This window comes from Microcaecilia unicolor, chromosome 2 (assembly GCF_901765095.1).
Source record: "Microcaecilia unicolor chromosome 2, aMicUni1.1, whole genome shotgun sequence".
Lineage (NCBI taxonomy): Eukaryota > Metazoa > Chordata > Amphibia > Gymnophiona > Siphonopidae > Microcaecilia > Microcaecilia unicolor.
The window spans coordinates 265,737,006-265,753,471 of NC_044032.1; the positions used below are offsets into that span (position 1 = coordinate 265,737,006).

Here is a 16,466-nt window from a genome sequence, read left to right on the forward strand (position 1 = left end):
TTTGATGGAGGATTTTCTCCGAGGACAAGCAGGCTGCTTGTTCTCACTGATGGGTGACGTCCACGGCAGCCCCTCCAATCGGAAACTTCACTAGCAAAGTCCTTTGCTAGCCCTCGCGCGCCCGCGCGCACCGCGCATGCGCGGCCGTCTTCCCGCCCGAAACCGGCTCGAGCCGGCCAGTCTTCTTTTGTCCGCACTCGGTACGGTCGTGTTTTCGCCGTGTCGAGCCCCGGAAAGTCGACCTCGCGCGTCCAATTTGTTTGAACGTGTTTTTTTCCTTCGGGAAAGCTTTGTCCTAGTCGGGAAGTGCTCCGGAAACCCCCCGCCGGGTTTCGTGTAAATCCTCCCCGTACTTCCAGCTTTTTTGCCCCGGTAAGTTTTCTTTCGTCGTCGGGGTAGGCCTTTTTCGGCCTCGGTCGAGATTTTTTCTCCCTCTAAATTTGGTGCTTCGAATTTCGCCATTTCGGCTTTTGATTTCGCCGGCGTGATTTTTCCGCCCATGACATCGAAGCCTTCCAGCGGCTTCAAGAAGTGCACCCAGTGCGCCCGGGTTATCTCGCTCACTGATCGACACTCGTCGTGTCTTCAGTGTCTGGGGGCCGAGCACCGCCCTCAGAACTGCAGTCTGTGTTCCCTGCTTCAAAGGCGGACTCAGGTAGCGAGACTAGCCCAGTGGAACGTGTTGTTCTCGGGCTCTTCGTCGGCATCGGCACCGGGATCTTCGAGTGCATCGACGTCGTCAGCGTCCAGACCATCTTCCTCGGCCGCCCCTGCATCGAGTGCATCGAGGCATCGGGCCTCTGCATCGGCGCCGAGACATCGGATAGCTGCATCGACGTCGGTGGTACCAGGACCTCGTCTGCTGATGTCGTCGGACGGTGGTGCATCGGGTGGAGTGCAGGTGAGGGCTGTCCATTCCCCTGCTGGTGGCGGTGAGCCCTCGGGTGGGTCTCCGCCTACCCTGAGGGCTCCTGCGGTACAGCCCCCCCGAGATCGACCTTCTTCAGTCTCGGCCCCGAGGAAGCGACGGGTGGATTCGACGTCCTCCTCGTCGGTGCCGGGGAGCTCCGGTGACATGCTTCGGAAGAAATCGAAGAAGCATCGACACCGGTCTCCTCCCCGTGTCGGCACCGAGAGCTCTGGGTCGCCGAGGGATTCGGCACCCAGCAGGCATCGGCACCGAGAGGACCGCTCACCCTCTGTTCAGGAGGTGTCGATGCGCTCCGCTCTGGACAGCCCGGAACAGCCTCCACGCCCGGAACAGGTACTGACGTCGACGCCTGCATCGACCTCTCAGCCTTTCTCTGCAGCCGCTCTAAACGAGAGCCTCCGGGCCGTTCTCCCAGAGATTCTGGGAGAGCTGTTGCGCCCTACCCCTCCGGTACCGGCGGTGCTTGCGCCACCGGTACCGTCGAGCGTGGCGCCGGCTGGCCCATCGCCCAGGTTGAGGTCCCCGACGTCGGTACCGCGTGCGGTACCGACCGCGGCCACCTCCCAGGAAGGCTCCCCGACTACGTCGGCGGAGGGAGCTTCGCCGATGCGGGCGAGGGAGTCTACCTCTCGACGCCCCCATCGTGGACAGGGTTCCACGGAGTCGAGCAGGGCGAGGTTGCAGACACAGGTCCGTGAACTTGTGTCTGACACCGAGGGTGAGGCCTCGTGGGAGGAAGAGGAAGATCCCAGATATTTCTCTGACGAGGAGTCCGGGGGTCTTCCGTCTGATCCCACTCCCTCTCCTGAGAGACAGCTTTCTCCTCCCGAGAGTCTGTCTTTTGCCTCCTTTGTCCGGGAGATGTCTACGGCCATCCCCTTCCCGGTGGTTGTGGAGGACGAGCCCAGGGCTGAAATGTTTGAGCTCCTGGACTATCCTTCTCCACCTAAGGAAGCGTCCACTGTTCCCTTGCACCATGTCCTGAAGAAGACATTGCTTGCGAACTGGACCAAACCATTAACTAATCCCCACATTCCCAAGAAGATCGAGTCCCAGTACCGGATCCATGGGGACCCAGAGCTGATGCGCACTCAGTTGCCTCATGACTCTGGAGTTGTGGATTTGGCCCTAAAGAAGGCTAAGAGTTCTAGGGAACATGCTTCGGCGCCCCCGGGCAAGGACGCTAGAACCTTAGACTCCTTTGGGAGGAAGGCCTACCATTCCTCTATGCTCGTGTCCAAGATCCAGTCTTACCAGCTCTACACGAGCATACACATGCGGAATAATGTGCGGCAGTTGGCGGGCTTGGTTGATGCTCTTCCCCCTGAGCAAGCCAAGCCTTTTCAGGAGGTGGTCAGGCAGCTGAAGGCGTGCAGAAAATTCCTGGCCAGAGGAGTTTATGACACTTTTGATGTTGCGTCCAGGGCCGCTGCTCAAGGTGTGGTGATGCGCAGGCTCTCATGGCTGCGTGCCGCCGACCTGGAGAATAGAGTCCAGCAGCGGATTACGGACTTGCCTTGCCGTGCGGATAACATTTTTGGCGAAAAAGTCGAGCAGGTGGTAGAGTCTCTCCACCAGCGGGACACCGCATTCGACAAGTTCGCCCGCCGGCAGCCTTCAGCTTCTACCTCTACAGGTAGACGATTTTTCGGGGGAAGGAAGACTGTTCCCTATACTTCTGGCAAGCGTAGGTACAATCCTCCTTCCCGACAGCCTGCGGCCCAGGCTAAGCCCCAGCGCGCTCGCTCTCGTCAGCAGCGTGCGAATCAGCAAGGCCCCGCGGCTCCCCAGCAAAAGCAAGGGGCGAGCTTTTGACTGGCTCCAGCAGAGCATAGCCGACATCCAAGTGTCAGTGCCGGGCGACCTGCCTGTCGGAGGGAGGTTGAAAGCTTTTCACCAAAGGTGGCCTCTTATAACCTCCGATCAGTGGGTTCTCCAAATAGTCCGGCAAGGATACACCCTCAATTTGGCCTCTCAACCTCCAAATTGTCCACCGGGAGCTCAGTCCTACAGCTTCCAGCACAAGCAGGTACTTGCAGAGGAACTCTCCGCCCTTCTCAGCGCCAATGCGGTCGAGCCCGTGCCATCCGGGCAAGAAGGGCTGGGGTTCTATTCCAGGTACTTCCTTGTGGAAAAGAAAACAGGGGGGATGCGTCCCATCCTAGACCTAAGGGCCCTGAACAAATATCTCGTAAAAGAAAAGTTCAGGATGCTTTCCCTGGGCACCCTTCTCCCCATGATTCAGCAAAACGATTGGCTATGCTCTCTGGACTTGAAGGATGCCTACACACACATCCCGATACTGCCAGCTCACAGACAGTATCTGCGATTTCAGCTGGGCGCACGCCACTTCCAGTACTGTGTGCTACCCTTTGGGCTCGCCTCTGCGCCCAGGGTGTTCACAAAGTGCCTAGCTGTGGTAGCAGCGGCGCTTCGCAGGCTGGGGGTGCACGTGTTCCCATATCTCGACGATTGGCTGGTGAAGAACACATCCGAGGCAGGAGCCCTGCAGTCCATGCAGATGACTATTCGCCTCCTGGAGCTACTGGGGTTTGTGATAAATTACCCAAAGTCCCATCTTCTCCCAGTGCAGAAACTCGAATTCATCGGAGCCCTGCTGGATTCTCGGACGGCTCGCGCCTATCTCCCAGAGGCGAGGGCCAACAACTTGTTGTCCCTCGTCTCGCGGGTGCGAGCGTCCCAGCAGATCACAGCTCGGCAGATGTTGAGATTGCTGGGCCACATGGCCTCCACAGTTCATGTGACTCCCATGGCCCGCCTTCACATGAGATCTGCTCAATGGACCCTAGCCTCCCAGTGGTATCAGGCCGCTGGGGGTCTAGAGGACGTGATCCACCTGTCCACGAGTTTTCTCGAATCCCTGTATTGGTGGACGATTTGCTCCAATTTGACTCTGGGACGTCCCTTCCAAATTCCTCAGCCACAAAAAGTGCTGACCACGGATGCGTCTCTCCTGGGATGGGGAGCTCATGTCGATGGGCTTCACACCCAAGGAAGGTGGTCCCTCCAAGAAAGCGATCTACAGATCAATCTTCTGGAGTTGCGAGCGATCTGGAACGCTCTGAAGGCTTTCAGAGATCGGCTGTCCCACCAAATTATCCAAATTCAGACAGACAATCAGGTTGCCATGTACTATGTCAACAAGCAGGGGGGCACCGGATCTCGCCCCCTGTGTCAGGAAGCCGTCAGCATGTGGCTCTGGGCTCGCCGTCAAGGCATGGTGCTCCAAGCCACATATCTGGCAGGCGTAAACAACAGTCTGGCCGACAGGTTGAGCAGGATTATGCAACCTCACGAGTGGTCGCTCAATTCCCGTGTGGTGCGACAGATCTTCCAGGCGTGGGGCACCCCCCTGGTGGATCTCTTCGCATCTCAAGTGAACCACAAGGTCCCTCAGTTCTGTTCCAGGCTTCAGGCCCACGGCAGACTGGCGTCGGATGCCTTCCTCCTGGATTGGGGGGAAGGTCTGCTGTATGCTTATCCTCCCATTCCTCTGGTGGGGAAGACTTTGTTGAAACTCAAGCAAGACCGAGGCACCATGATTCTGATTGCTCCCTTTTGGCCGCGTCAGATCTGGTTCCCTCTTCTTCTGGAGTTATCCTCCGAAGAACCGTGGAGATTGGAGTGTTTTCCGACCCTCATCACGCAGGACGAAGGGGCTCTGCTGCATCCCAACCTCCACTCCCTGGCTCTCACGGCCTGGATGTTGAGGGCGTAGACTTTGCCTCTTTGGGTCTGCCAGAGGGTGTCTCCCGCATCTTGCTTGCTTCCAGGAAAGACTCCACTAAGAGAAGTTACTTCTTTCATTGGAGGAGGTTTGCCGTCTGGTGTGACAGCAAGGCCCTAGATCCTCGCTCTTGTCCTACACAGACCCTGCTTGAATACCTTCTCCACTTGTCTGAGTCTGGTCTGAAGACCAACTCCGTAAGGGTTCACCTTAGTGCAATCAGTGCATACCATTACCAAGTGGAAGGTAAGCCGATCTCAGGACAGCCTTTAGTTGTTCGCTTCATGAGAGGTTTGCTTTTGTCAAAGCCCCCTGTCAAGCCTCCTACAGTGTCATGGGATCTCAATGTCGTTCTCACCCAGCTGATGAAACCTCCTTTCGAGCCACTGAATTCCTGCCATCCGAAGTACTTGACCTGGAAGGTCATTTTCTTGGTGGCAGTTACCTCGGCTCGTAGAGTCAGTGAGCTTCAGGCCCTGGTAGCCCAGGCCCCTTACACCAAATTTCATCACAACAGAGTAGTCCTTCGCACTCACCCTAAGTTTCTGCCAAAGGTTGTGTCGGAGTTCCATCTGAACCAGTCAATTGTCTTGCCAACATTCTTTCCCCGTCCTCATTCCTGCCCTGCTGAACGTCAGCTGCACACATTGGACTGCAAGAGAGCATTGGCCTTCTATCTGGAGCGGACACAGCCCCACAGACAGTCCGCCCAATTGTTTGTTTCTTTTGATCCCAACAAGAGGGGAGTGGCTGTAGGGAAACGCACCATATCCAATTGGCTAGCAGATTGCATTTCCTTCACTTACGCCCAGGCTGGGCTGGCTCTTGAGGGTCATGTCACGGCTCATAATGTTAGAGCCATGGCAGCGTCGGTAGCCCACTTGAAGTCAGCCACCATGGAGGAAATTTGCAAAGCTGCGACGTGGTCATCTGTCCACACATTCACATCTCATTACTGCCTGCAGCAGGATACCCGACGTGACAGTCGGTTCGGGCAGTCAGTTCTTCAGAACCTGTTTGGGCTTTAGGATCCAACTCCACCCCCCGAGGGCCCTGTTTGTTCTGTTCCAGGCTACACTCTCAGTTAGTTGGTAAATTTTTTAGGTCAATCTCAGTTATGTCCTCGCCGTTGCGAGGCCCAATTGACCAATGTTGTTGTTTTGAGTGAGCCTGGGGGCTAGGGATACCCCATCAGTGAGAACAAGCAGCCTGCTTGTCCTCGGAGAAAGCGAATGCTACATACCTGTAGAAGGTATTCTCCGAGGACAGCAGGCTGATTGTTCTCACAAACCCGCCCGCCTCCCCTTTGGAGTTGTGTCTTCCCTTGAAGTGTATTGTCTTGCTACATACTGGACTGGCCGGCTCGAGCCGGTTTCGGGCGGGAAGACGGCCGCGCATGCGCGGTGCGCGCGGGCGCGCGAGGGCTAGCAAAGGACTTTGCTAGTGAAGTTTCCGATTGGAGGGGCTGCCGTGGACGTCACCCATCAGTGAGAACAATCAGCCTGCTGTCCTCGGAGAATACCTTCTACAGGTATGTAGCATTCGCTTTCTCCCCCATTGGTCTTACTGCTTGGCTCTTGAGAGGACAGCTTTGCGAAAGAGGGGCTATTCGGACCCGGTGATTACCACACTGTTGCATGTGCGGAAGAAGTCCACTTCTGTGGCTTATGCTCGCATTTGGAGGACCTTTGACGCTTGGTGTTTTGAGTGGGACGTGATGTTGCCTTCCTCCTCGTTGGGCTAGATGTAGTTTCTGCAGCGATGGCCTGGCAAAAGGTTTGGCTCTGGGTTCGCTAAAGGTGAAGGGGGCGGCATTGGCCTGCCAGGGTTTGTCCCTGGCATCCCAATCCAGACGTGGTATGTTTTCTCCGCAGGGTGAACCATCTCCGTCCTCCTAACGCTCGGTTTGTCCAGAGTGGCAGCTCATTGTAGTTCTCTGGGCCCTTCAGAAAGCGCCCTTTGAGCCATTAGGTTGGGTTTAAAAGATCTTACCCTGATGTCGATGTTTTTGATGGAGATAGTGTCGGCTCGATGGTTGTCGAAGTTGCAGGCGCTTTCGTGCCGGGGCTTCTTTCTCTGTTTTACGGAGGTGGGAGTCCTACTCCAGACAGTGCCCTCGTTCCTCTCTAAGGTGGTATCTAGTTTCCATTTGAATTAGCCGATTTCTCCTCCCTTGGTCTGAAGAGAGGATTACCTGAGGATTTTCGTGCTCTTTGCTTTCTTTGTTTGTAGAGTGCTTCTGCTGTACCTGGAGGTCACCAACGGCTTTCGGCGGTTCGATCATCTGTTCGTCTTGTTTTTTGGCCGCAAGAAGGGGATCTGGCGTCCAAGGCTATGATCGCCTGCTGGCTTTGGGAGGCCATTTCTGCGGCTTGCATCTTGGCAGGAAAGACTCCGCCTGTCCAGTTGAAGGCCCACTCTACCAGGGCCATGGTTGCTTCCTCTGCAGAGGCGAAGGCTGTCTCTGTGGATGGGATTTGTCGCTCGGCTACATGGTCTTCAGTTCATACCTTTGCGAGGCACTATAGGTTGGACATCCTGGTGCGGCGCGATGCTGCCTTTGGGGCATCAGTGTTATCTGTGGGGATTGCTGAGTCACACCCTTCTTGAAGACTGTTTTTCTACGTCCCATTCCTTTCTGTATTGATCGGGGGGATGCTATGGAAGGAAAAAAAATTAGTTTCTTACCTGATAATTTTCTTTCCATTAGTCCCCACAAATCAACAGATCAATCCAGAGGCCTGCCCTACTTATCAGTATTTGTTTCCTGGAGGTGACTTTCAGTGGATATAGCTCTTGAAGAATTTTCTTGTTGCGTCTGTGGCTTCAGGTGTCTAAAAGGGAGAAAAAAACCCCCTCAAAGCACGCACAAATATCAAGTTTAATCACGAGCGTTCGAGCAGGACATGTCATGACAGGTCTTCCTGTGTGTGGGTTGGCTATCTTTTGCTTGTGTAGCCGCGGCTTCGGCTCACTGGCTGTTTCCAGTTTGCTGTCCCAGTTTGGCTTGTTGCCTGGGCTTGTATTGTTAGTATTACTGGAAGCACAGGACTTGTTTGCACCTTTGGTTTGGGTACTTACCTTCTTTGGTATCAATCATACTGAAAGGGAGTCTGCTGCACATGGGCCTATATGGCAGATCTCTCGCTTTCCATTTGCTGATAGATGGACATAACCCATTCATCTCTGGATTGATCTGTGGGAACTAATGGAAAGAAAATTATCAGGTAAGAAACTCATTTTTTCCAAGGTTCAAATTTTACGTTTTGCACAGGTGCCATAAGAAGAGAACTTACTGGGCAGAAGTCTGTATGCCTGCATGGAGGTGCTGGGTTGGGTGGGGAGAGGAGAGGTACTGCACAAGTGTGTTTGATGTGCTGGGGGTGGGGGGGAAAGGGAGATGGAAGGAGGCGAGTAGGAGAGTAAACTAGATGGGGTGCTGCCACTGTTTCATTGTCCCTGTGCAGAGGGAATTTGTGCGAGTTTTGCAATACACAGTCATGTAAAGTTAGTTCCCCATGGAGTATTAGCTAGAGGAAGAGAACGTAGCATGTAATCAGAGGTTTAGAACTGGCTGTACGGTCAGCTTTGGGACATGGACAGCAGGGAGACTGAATATACTTATGTATATGTTGTCCTCTCATATAGATCATATCTGCACTTTTTGCCCTTAATTACCATGTTCATGTAATGATTTGCTTGTAGGTTACCCCATCCATTTACCCCATCATTTCCCTTCTCTTCCAGCCCATGCCGGTTCCGGCTTCTCCTCGTCCTGCTCTGGTCCCACGGGCAGCAGCCAGAAGCATAGTTTCCTCCCCTTTATTCCCCATGCTGCTGCTTTCCTTCATACCTGTACCCGGCACTTCAGCGCAGTTTTTGCACCAACATGGGACCTTTCTGTACAAGCCTGTGTTAAGGCGCACTGCTCTGTTGGGCAGAGGGCACAATGTGGCAGTGAGATGTTAACAGGTATGAAGCAAAGTGACAGCATGGAGGGGGGGGGAGGGGAATACTGCTTTCTGCTGCTGCCCACGAGAGGGGGGAGGGGGAGAAGAAGGAGATAGGGAAGATTTCTTCAACTGATGTGGTTGAGTAGGGAGGGACTCACATATAGGTTGCCCCTTAACTTTTGACCTTAAAAATGGTTAAAACATTTGCCACCTATACAAGAGTATATATGGAAGCTTGCCTGAGATCATACACAGGCAGTTAGTACGTGGGAATCTACCTACTCATTGTTATGTCGTCTAAATGCCATACCACACTGCCAGATCTTTGGTATCTATTTTCCTCTGAGGACAAGCAGGCTGTCCACATCGGCCCAGGAATCGGCATTTTGCAAACAAAATATAAAAAAAAGTTTGCCAGAGTCTTCTGGCATGCGTGCAGCATGCACAGACTGATTTCCTGCCCGTCACGTGAACGCGTTCCCCCAGTTTTCTTTTTTCCGCGTTGAGGTGCGGTAGGGTTTTATCTCCGTTCCTCTCAGGCCCAGGAAAAGTCTCTTTGTGAATTTTTCGCTATTTGTTCTTTATTTTACTTTTTGTGCAGTTTAAAAAAAAAAAAAAAATCCGTAGCGTCTTTTAGATTTTTTTCACTTTTTAAAGTTTCCTTTGTTTTTCGATGCGATCGGGTTATTCCCTTATTTTTTGTGCCCCTTTTTTCTTTTAATAGGCACAATCATGTTTGATTTTGCCGAAGCCGTTTTTCCTTCCGTGTCATTGAAGACACCCAGCAGCTTCAAACGTTGTACTTGGTGCAACCGAACCATCTCAGGTACTGATACCCACGCCTGGTGTATCCAGTGCCTTGGGCCCGACCATAGCCCAGCTTCTTGTAGTCTTTGTCTTCGTATGAAGAAACGGACTCAAGCGTCTCGAGAAGCCCAACGAGAAAAGCTTTTTGGGGCTCGGTCCGGTCCGACATCGAGGGAAGCATCAACGTCGGGAGCGAAGGTAATGGCTGCTGAAAGACCAATTCGCGCTGGGAGCAGTGAGGCATTGAGTGGGTCTCCACCTGCCTCTAGGCCTCCTGTTATGCAGGCCCCCACGACCGACCTGCTACAGGTAAGTATCTTCATTCTTCAATAATTCACTCATTCATTTACTTGCACTATGAAGGGGCAGGTTATATTGAAAGCCATTCCTTGCTGGTTGTTTCGTGTATGAATACAATAGAGTCCTGATCATCTGACTTTCTCCGAGGACAAGCAGGCTTGATTATACTCACAAGTGGGTCGACGATCCGTTTCGGCCTGGGAACTGGTATATTATATAGCAAAAAATTTGCCAGAGCCTTCTGTAGTGTGCTGTGCTTCCTGCCTATTGCGCAACCGTGCTACTCAGTTCTTTTTTTTTTTTTTTTTTTTTATCTGCTTTAAGAGCAGCAGTTCGTTCTGCAGCTCATTGTTTTGCCCGGGAAAGAGCCTTTTTTTCAGTGCTGTTTGGCTGTTTTTTTGCTTTCTTTCCTTTAGTCATTTCATTTCTTAAAAAAAAACCCAAACAAACAAAAAAATCCTTATCTTAACTTTTTGTCTGCGTCTGTTTTCTTTGTTTTTCAGCGCGGGCCGCATTTAGGCTTGTTCGGTCAGGAATTTTCCCCATTTTTGTGCCTTAGTTTTTTTTGTATTAGGCATAGTCAATCCTTTTGATTTAGCTGGAGCTGTCTTCCCTTCCATGTCATCGAAGACTCCAAGTGGCTTCAATCGTTGTACTCTGTGCAACTGGACCATCTTGGGTACTGATAAACACACTTGGTGTATTCAGTGCCTTGGGCCCGACCATAGCCCATCAAATTGTCTCCTTTGTCTTCGTATGAAGAAAACAACTCAAATTTCCTGAGAGGCTCAAAGAGAAACTTTCTGGAGCTTGGTCCGGTACTTTGGCGTCTGCATCGAGGTCAGTGGCGTCAGCATCGTGGAAAGCATTGACATCGGGAGTCGAGGTAGGGATGGCTGCTGCTGCGATTGGCTATGCTCTCTGGACTTGAAGGCTGCATATACACACATCCCGATACTTTCAGCTCACAGGAAGTATCTTCGATTTTGGCTGGCAACACATCATTTTCAGTACGGTAAAGAACACCTCTGAGGAGGGTGCTCGGGAGTCCATGCGAAAGACTATTCAGGTGCTCGAACTACTAGGGTTCGTAATAAACTATCCCAAGTCCCATCTCTGTCCTGTCCAACAATTGGAATTCATAGGTACCTTGCTCAACATTCAGACTGTTTGAGCTTATCTTCCAGAGACGCGTGCGGACAACCTTCTGTCCCTCGTGTCCAAGGTTCAGACATCACAGCAGGTCACAGCTCTGCAGATTTTGAGGTTATTGGGCCACATGGCTTCCACAGTATATGTCACACCCATGGCACGTTTTTTCATGAGATCTGCTCAGTGGACCCTGACTTCTCAGTGATATCAAGCCATGGGGAGTCTAGAAGATGTCATCTGAGCATCCCCCGAGCTTGTACAGTCTCTTCAGTGGTGGACAATTCAGTCCAATCTGACCTTGGGATGTCCATTTCAAATTCCTCAGCCACAAAAAGTTCTGATGACGAATGCATCACTCTTGGTGTGGGGGGGCCCATCTAGATAGGCATCACATTCAGGGAGCCTGGTCCCTCCAGGAATCAGGTCTTTAGATCAACTTTCTGGAGCTCCGAGCAAACTGGAACGCTCTAAAGGCTTTCAGAGATTGGCTGTCCAACCAAATTATCTTAGTTCAAACAGACAAATAGGTTGCGATATATTACATCAAGAAGTAGGGGTGCACTGGATCTCGCCCTCTATGTCAGGAAGCCGTCCAGATGTAGGTTTGGGCACGCTGTTACGGCATGTTTCTTCAAGCCACTTATCTGGCAGGCGTAAACAACAGCCTGGCCGACAGACTGAGCAGGGTAATGCAACCTCACGAGTGGTGTCTGAACATGGGTGTAGCCTGCAAGATCTTCCAAGCTTGGTGCATCCCCTCGGTGGATCTTTTTGCCACTCAATTCAATCACAAGGTCCCTCAGTTCTGTTCCAGACTTCAGGCCCACGACAGCGCTTTAGAAATGTCAAGTAGTAGTAGTACTAGCATCAGACGCCTTCCTCCTTCATTGGGGGACAGGCCTATATGCATGTCCTCCAATATCTCTAGTGGGAAAGTCTTTGCTGAAACTCAAGTAAGACCGCAGAACCATGATCCTGATCACACCTTACTGGCCACGTCAGATTTTGTTCCCCCTTTCTTCTGGAATTGTCCTCCGAATAGATGTGGTGATTGGCGTGTTTTCCAACCCTCATCACTCAGAACGAGGGGTCGCTTCTGCATCCCAACCTCCAACCTGGCTCTCACGGCCTGGATGTTGAGAGCCTAGAATTTGCTTCCTTAGGTCTTTTGGAGGGTGTCTCCTGGATCTTGCTGGCTTCCAGGAAAGATTCTACGAAGAGGTGCTACTCTTTTAAATGGAGGAAGTTTGCCGTCTGGTGTGACAGCAAGGTCGTAGATCCCCTTTCTTGTCCTACACTGACCCTGCTTGAGTACCTTCTACACTTATCAGAGTCTGGTCTCAAGACCAACTCTGTAAGGGTTCACATTATTGCAATCAGCGCTTATCAGCGTGTAGAAGGTAAGTCTATATCTGGACAGCCTTTAGTTGTTTGCTTCATGAGAGGTTTGCTTTTGTCAAAGCCCCTTGGTAAACCTCCACCAGTGTCATGGAATCTCAACGTCGTTCTCACCCAGCTGATGAAAGCTCCTTTTGAGCCACTGAATTCCTGCCATCTGAAGTAGTTGACCTGGAAGGTCGTTTTCTTGGTGGCTGTTACTTCAGCTTGTAGGGTCAGTGAGCTTCAAGCCTTAGTAGTGGATGCACCTTATACTAAGTTTCATCACAACAGAGTAGTCCTCCGCATGCACCTCAAGTTCCTGCTGAAGGTGGTGTCTGAGTTCCATCTGCACCAGTTTATTGTCTTGCCAACGTTCTTTCCCCGACCTCATTCCCACCCTGGGAAAAGGAGCTTACACACCGTGGACTGAAAAAGAGCATTGGCCTTTTACATGCGGACAAAGCCCTTCAGACAGTCCACCCAGTTGTTTGTCTCTTTTGATCCCAACAGGAGGGGAGTTGCCATAGGTAAACTTACCATTTCCAATTGGCTAGCAGATTGCATTTCCTTATACCTAAGCTGGGCTGACTCTGGAGGGTCATGTCACAGCTCTCAGTGTCAGAGCATTGGCTGCATCGGTGGCTCACTTAGCTTCCATTGAAGAGATTTCCAAAGCTGCAACGTGGTCTTCAGTCCACACATTCACATCTCATTACTACCTTGAGCAGGATACCCAGTGCTACAGTCAGTTTGGGCCGTCAGTGTTGCAGAATATTTTTGGGGTTTAGAATCCAACTCCACCCTCCTAGGCCCATTTTTTTCTGTTTCAGGCTGCACTCTCAGCTAGTTTGTATATAGTTTCAGGTTAATCTGTGTTGTCCTCATCATTGCCATGCCTAGTTGATCACTGTTTGTTGTTTTGGGTGAGCCTGGATGCTAGGGATTCCCCATTTGTGAGTATAATCAAGCCTGCTTGTCCTCATAGAAAGTGAATATACTTACCTATAGCGTGTATTCTCCGAGGACAGCAGGCTGATTATTCTCACAATCTCTCCCACCTCCCCTTGGAGTTGTTTCTTTCTACTTTTTTCTTATGCTGTTCAATTAAACTGAGGCACTTCGTGCATGCGCAGTCGGCGCAGCAGAAGGCTCTAGCAACTTTTTTGCTATATATTTTGCAGATCGTCGACCCGCTTGTGAGAATAATAAGCCTCTTGTCCTCCGAGAATACCTGCTACAGGTAAGTGTCTTTGCTTTATTTGATGATCCAGATTATCTGACAGCAGGTAATCTGGGCTTCTCCCCTTCCCAGACACCAGGCTTTCTATATTGTCCTGGTGATTTAATAGTGAAGTCAGGGTAGGAGTGATCTCCATTAGCTCCTGTCCATGCCTGCTCCACTTTCAAAATGGATGTTTCGGTAGTCTTGTGAAACTACCGCAGCAACTATTTTTGAAAGCGGAGCTTCCATGGGCAGGAGCGACGGGGATTGTTCCTGCCCTAGCTTCACCAGTAGACCACCAAGTACTGTAAAGTAGTTACTACTACTACTTCTACTAATCATTTCTATAGCACTACTAGATGTACGCAGCGCTGCACATATTATATGTAGGTACTTTCTCTGTCCCTGAATGGCTTACAATCTAAGGTTTTGTACCTGGGACAATGGAGGATTAAGTGACTTGCCCAAGGTCACAAGGGGCTGCAGTGGGAATTGAACCTATGTTGCCAGGATCAAAGCTCACTGCACTAATCATGAAGGCCACTCCTCCACTCCAGACCCCACCCCTGGGAGGGTGGGGCTGCTGCTGTTTGGAGGAGGGAGGGAGGGATGTCCAGAGCCACACAGTGGTGTATAAAGTCTTCTCATCTGATTCTACTGGATTATCCAACATTTTCCTTCCTTCATTCAACTATAGGTCCTGTTTGTCAGGTAATTGGGAATCTAAAGTATGTGATAACTTCTCAGTTGTCTTAAGGGTTGACTTCCTAACCCTTTTCCTTACTTTGCCACTTGCCTTGTAATTTTAACCTGTATCTTGTCTTGTTTTATACCATAGGCAAGCAGATGGGAATGGAAGAGGCTGAAGGCCAAAACTCCCAAAAATGGTCCTCCTCCATGTCCACGCCTTGGGCACAGCTTTTCACTGGTTGGCAACAAGTGCTACCTGTTTGGTGGCCTGGCTAATGACAGCGAGGACCCCAAGAACAACATCCCCAGGTGACAAAATGTTTCCTAGGTGTAGCCACTATATCAATTTGAGTACTTGAAATAGAGTTGCTATCCTCAAGGTGGAGGCAACTCAAATTGCTAGGAAATTGAGGATGGTGGGAGCAGTGGGAGACCCTTTCAAGTTAAGGTTGCCACCTGAGTACATGTCAGAAGGGCAGGCTAATCTTAATTTTGGTTTTACTAAAGTGTTTAAATAGAGGGGTCCCGGATATGTAAGAACTTCTTTGCTGTACGTCCCCTGGAGTCTCATGAAATTGTTTGTTGTCCTTTTGAGTTTATCAAGAAATTTATTTATTTTATTTATTTATTGTTTGCATTTGTATCCCACATTTTCCCACCTCTTTGCAGGCTCAATGTGGCTTACAATACATCATGGATACTGGAAATAAGAAGAGAATATACATTTGGTTTTACAGAAGGATTTTGGGTTGCATGGTAGTGGAATACATGATAGTGGTATAGCAGAAGATATAAGACATTTCTGGATATATTTGGAGATTTGATCTGATCATGTGTTGATCTTTGTGGTATATCTGCAATGTAGTAGTATGTTCCTTATGACACGGTGCCTGCAAACTATTTTTCTGGCCACATAGAAGGCCATCTTTAAAGGCCATACACCTGTGTAAATTACTTTGTCCTATCCAGAGAGAAGGAAAGTTGGTAAAAGCATGTACTGGCAGCATTTAGTTGCAGTGAAAGTTTGACAGGTAATGGCAAAAGAGAGCATAGTAGTAGTAAGCAGCAATAGCAGACCATCAGTGGGAGATTTGTTGCAGTGGTCAGGTAAGTCAGTCGTGGAGTGTGACTGGATATCGGGAGTTTGGGAGAACTGTTTGAGGAAATGTGTAGCCTAGATTAAGGCTGACAACTGGATCTAGATTATCAGGATAGGATTGATCCAGTTCTGGATTTACCCTGTTGCATGCAGGGACTTGTAGTTCTAATTTCCCCATTTTATTCCCTGAGAAAAGCAAGGTGACAAGTACAAGCATGCACTGGGGTAAACCCAAGACTGGATCCATCCTGTCCTGTTAATCTGGATCCAGTTTGACAGCCTTAGCATAGATGTGTAGCCTGTAGGAGCAGGCATGACAGGCCTCTGTTGGGAACATCTGTGGCCATGTTAGAGCTGAAGTTGGCTGCAAATTTCACTGCTGGATCATTTTTCACATAGTAGGGAGGCAATAATGCACTCCTTATCTCTTCAGACCACTCCTGATGAGTGGATATGTTCCCTCCTACCTACAAATGGGAGACTGAGAACTGCTGAGTGATGTTATAATATAAACATATGTGCAGCCCAGAGCCCTGCAGTATTTCTCAGTCTCCTCAACAGAGATGGTAGGTGAGTACCTGTGCAGCCCTTGCTGAGTGTGTCCTCATATGTGTTAACAAACAAACAAACAAACACAGAATTATTATTGTGAGGGGCATAACCTTGGCTGATTTTCCTGCCCTGAGAGTGTACACTTGGTTATTTGGGTCCCTCCCCTTTCCCTCTCAACCTCCTCTGTGAGTTGTCCTGTGCCTCAGCTGCCCAATCCCCTCCACCCCCTCCCTGGCTACTGGGAAGGGTTCTTTGCCTTCTGAGAGCAGAAGGAAACAGTTACCAAAATTTACAAAAAGAGAAGACCTAAGTGCACTGTACTCTTACTGAAAAGGTGCTCAGGCAAAGCTTTCAGAGTCAGGTTTTCTTTCCCTCTGCAGCTTATATCTCATTTCAGGGGTAAGCACCGGGAAGCTTTCTGCTGGGCACCGTGGGGACTTGTGAGCCAAGATGGTAGCTTCTTTGGAGAAACTGTGCTTCTTGCTCAGCATAGCATGTAGTGTCTGCAGTTAGCGGCCTTTGCCATGTTTGTGTGGACTCAGCACTGCCGGGTTGCAGGGGACTCCCACTGGTGTTCCAAAGTTGGCATGGGTGGCTGCAGAAGTGAAGGTTTATTATTATTTATTATATTT

At 50.5% G+C, this 16,466-nt stretch overlaps 1 protein-coding gene across 1 annotated transcript in view; it reads left to right on the forward strand.

Moving 5' to 3' along the window:
* Nucleotides 1-16,466, forward strand: part of HCFC1 (host cell factor C1) — a 495,616-nt gene that overhangs the window by 29,941 nt on the left and 449,209 nt on the right. The window contains 1 exon segment of the mRNA XM_030192062.1: nucleotides 14,332-14,492. Within this exon segment, the coding sequence (XP_030047922.1) occupies nucleotides 14,332-14,492 (161 nt within the window).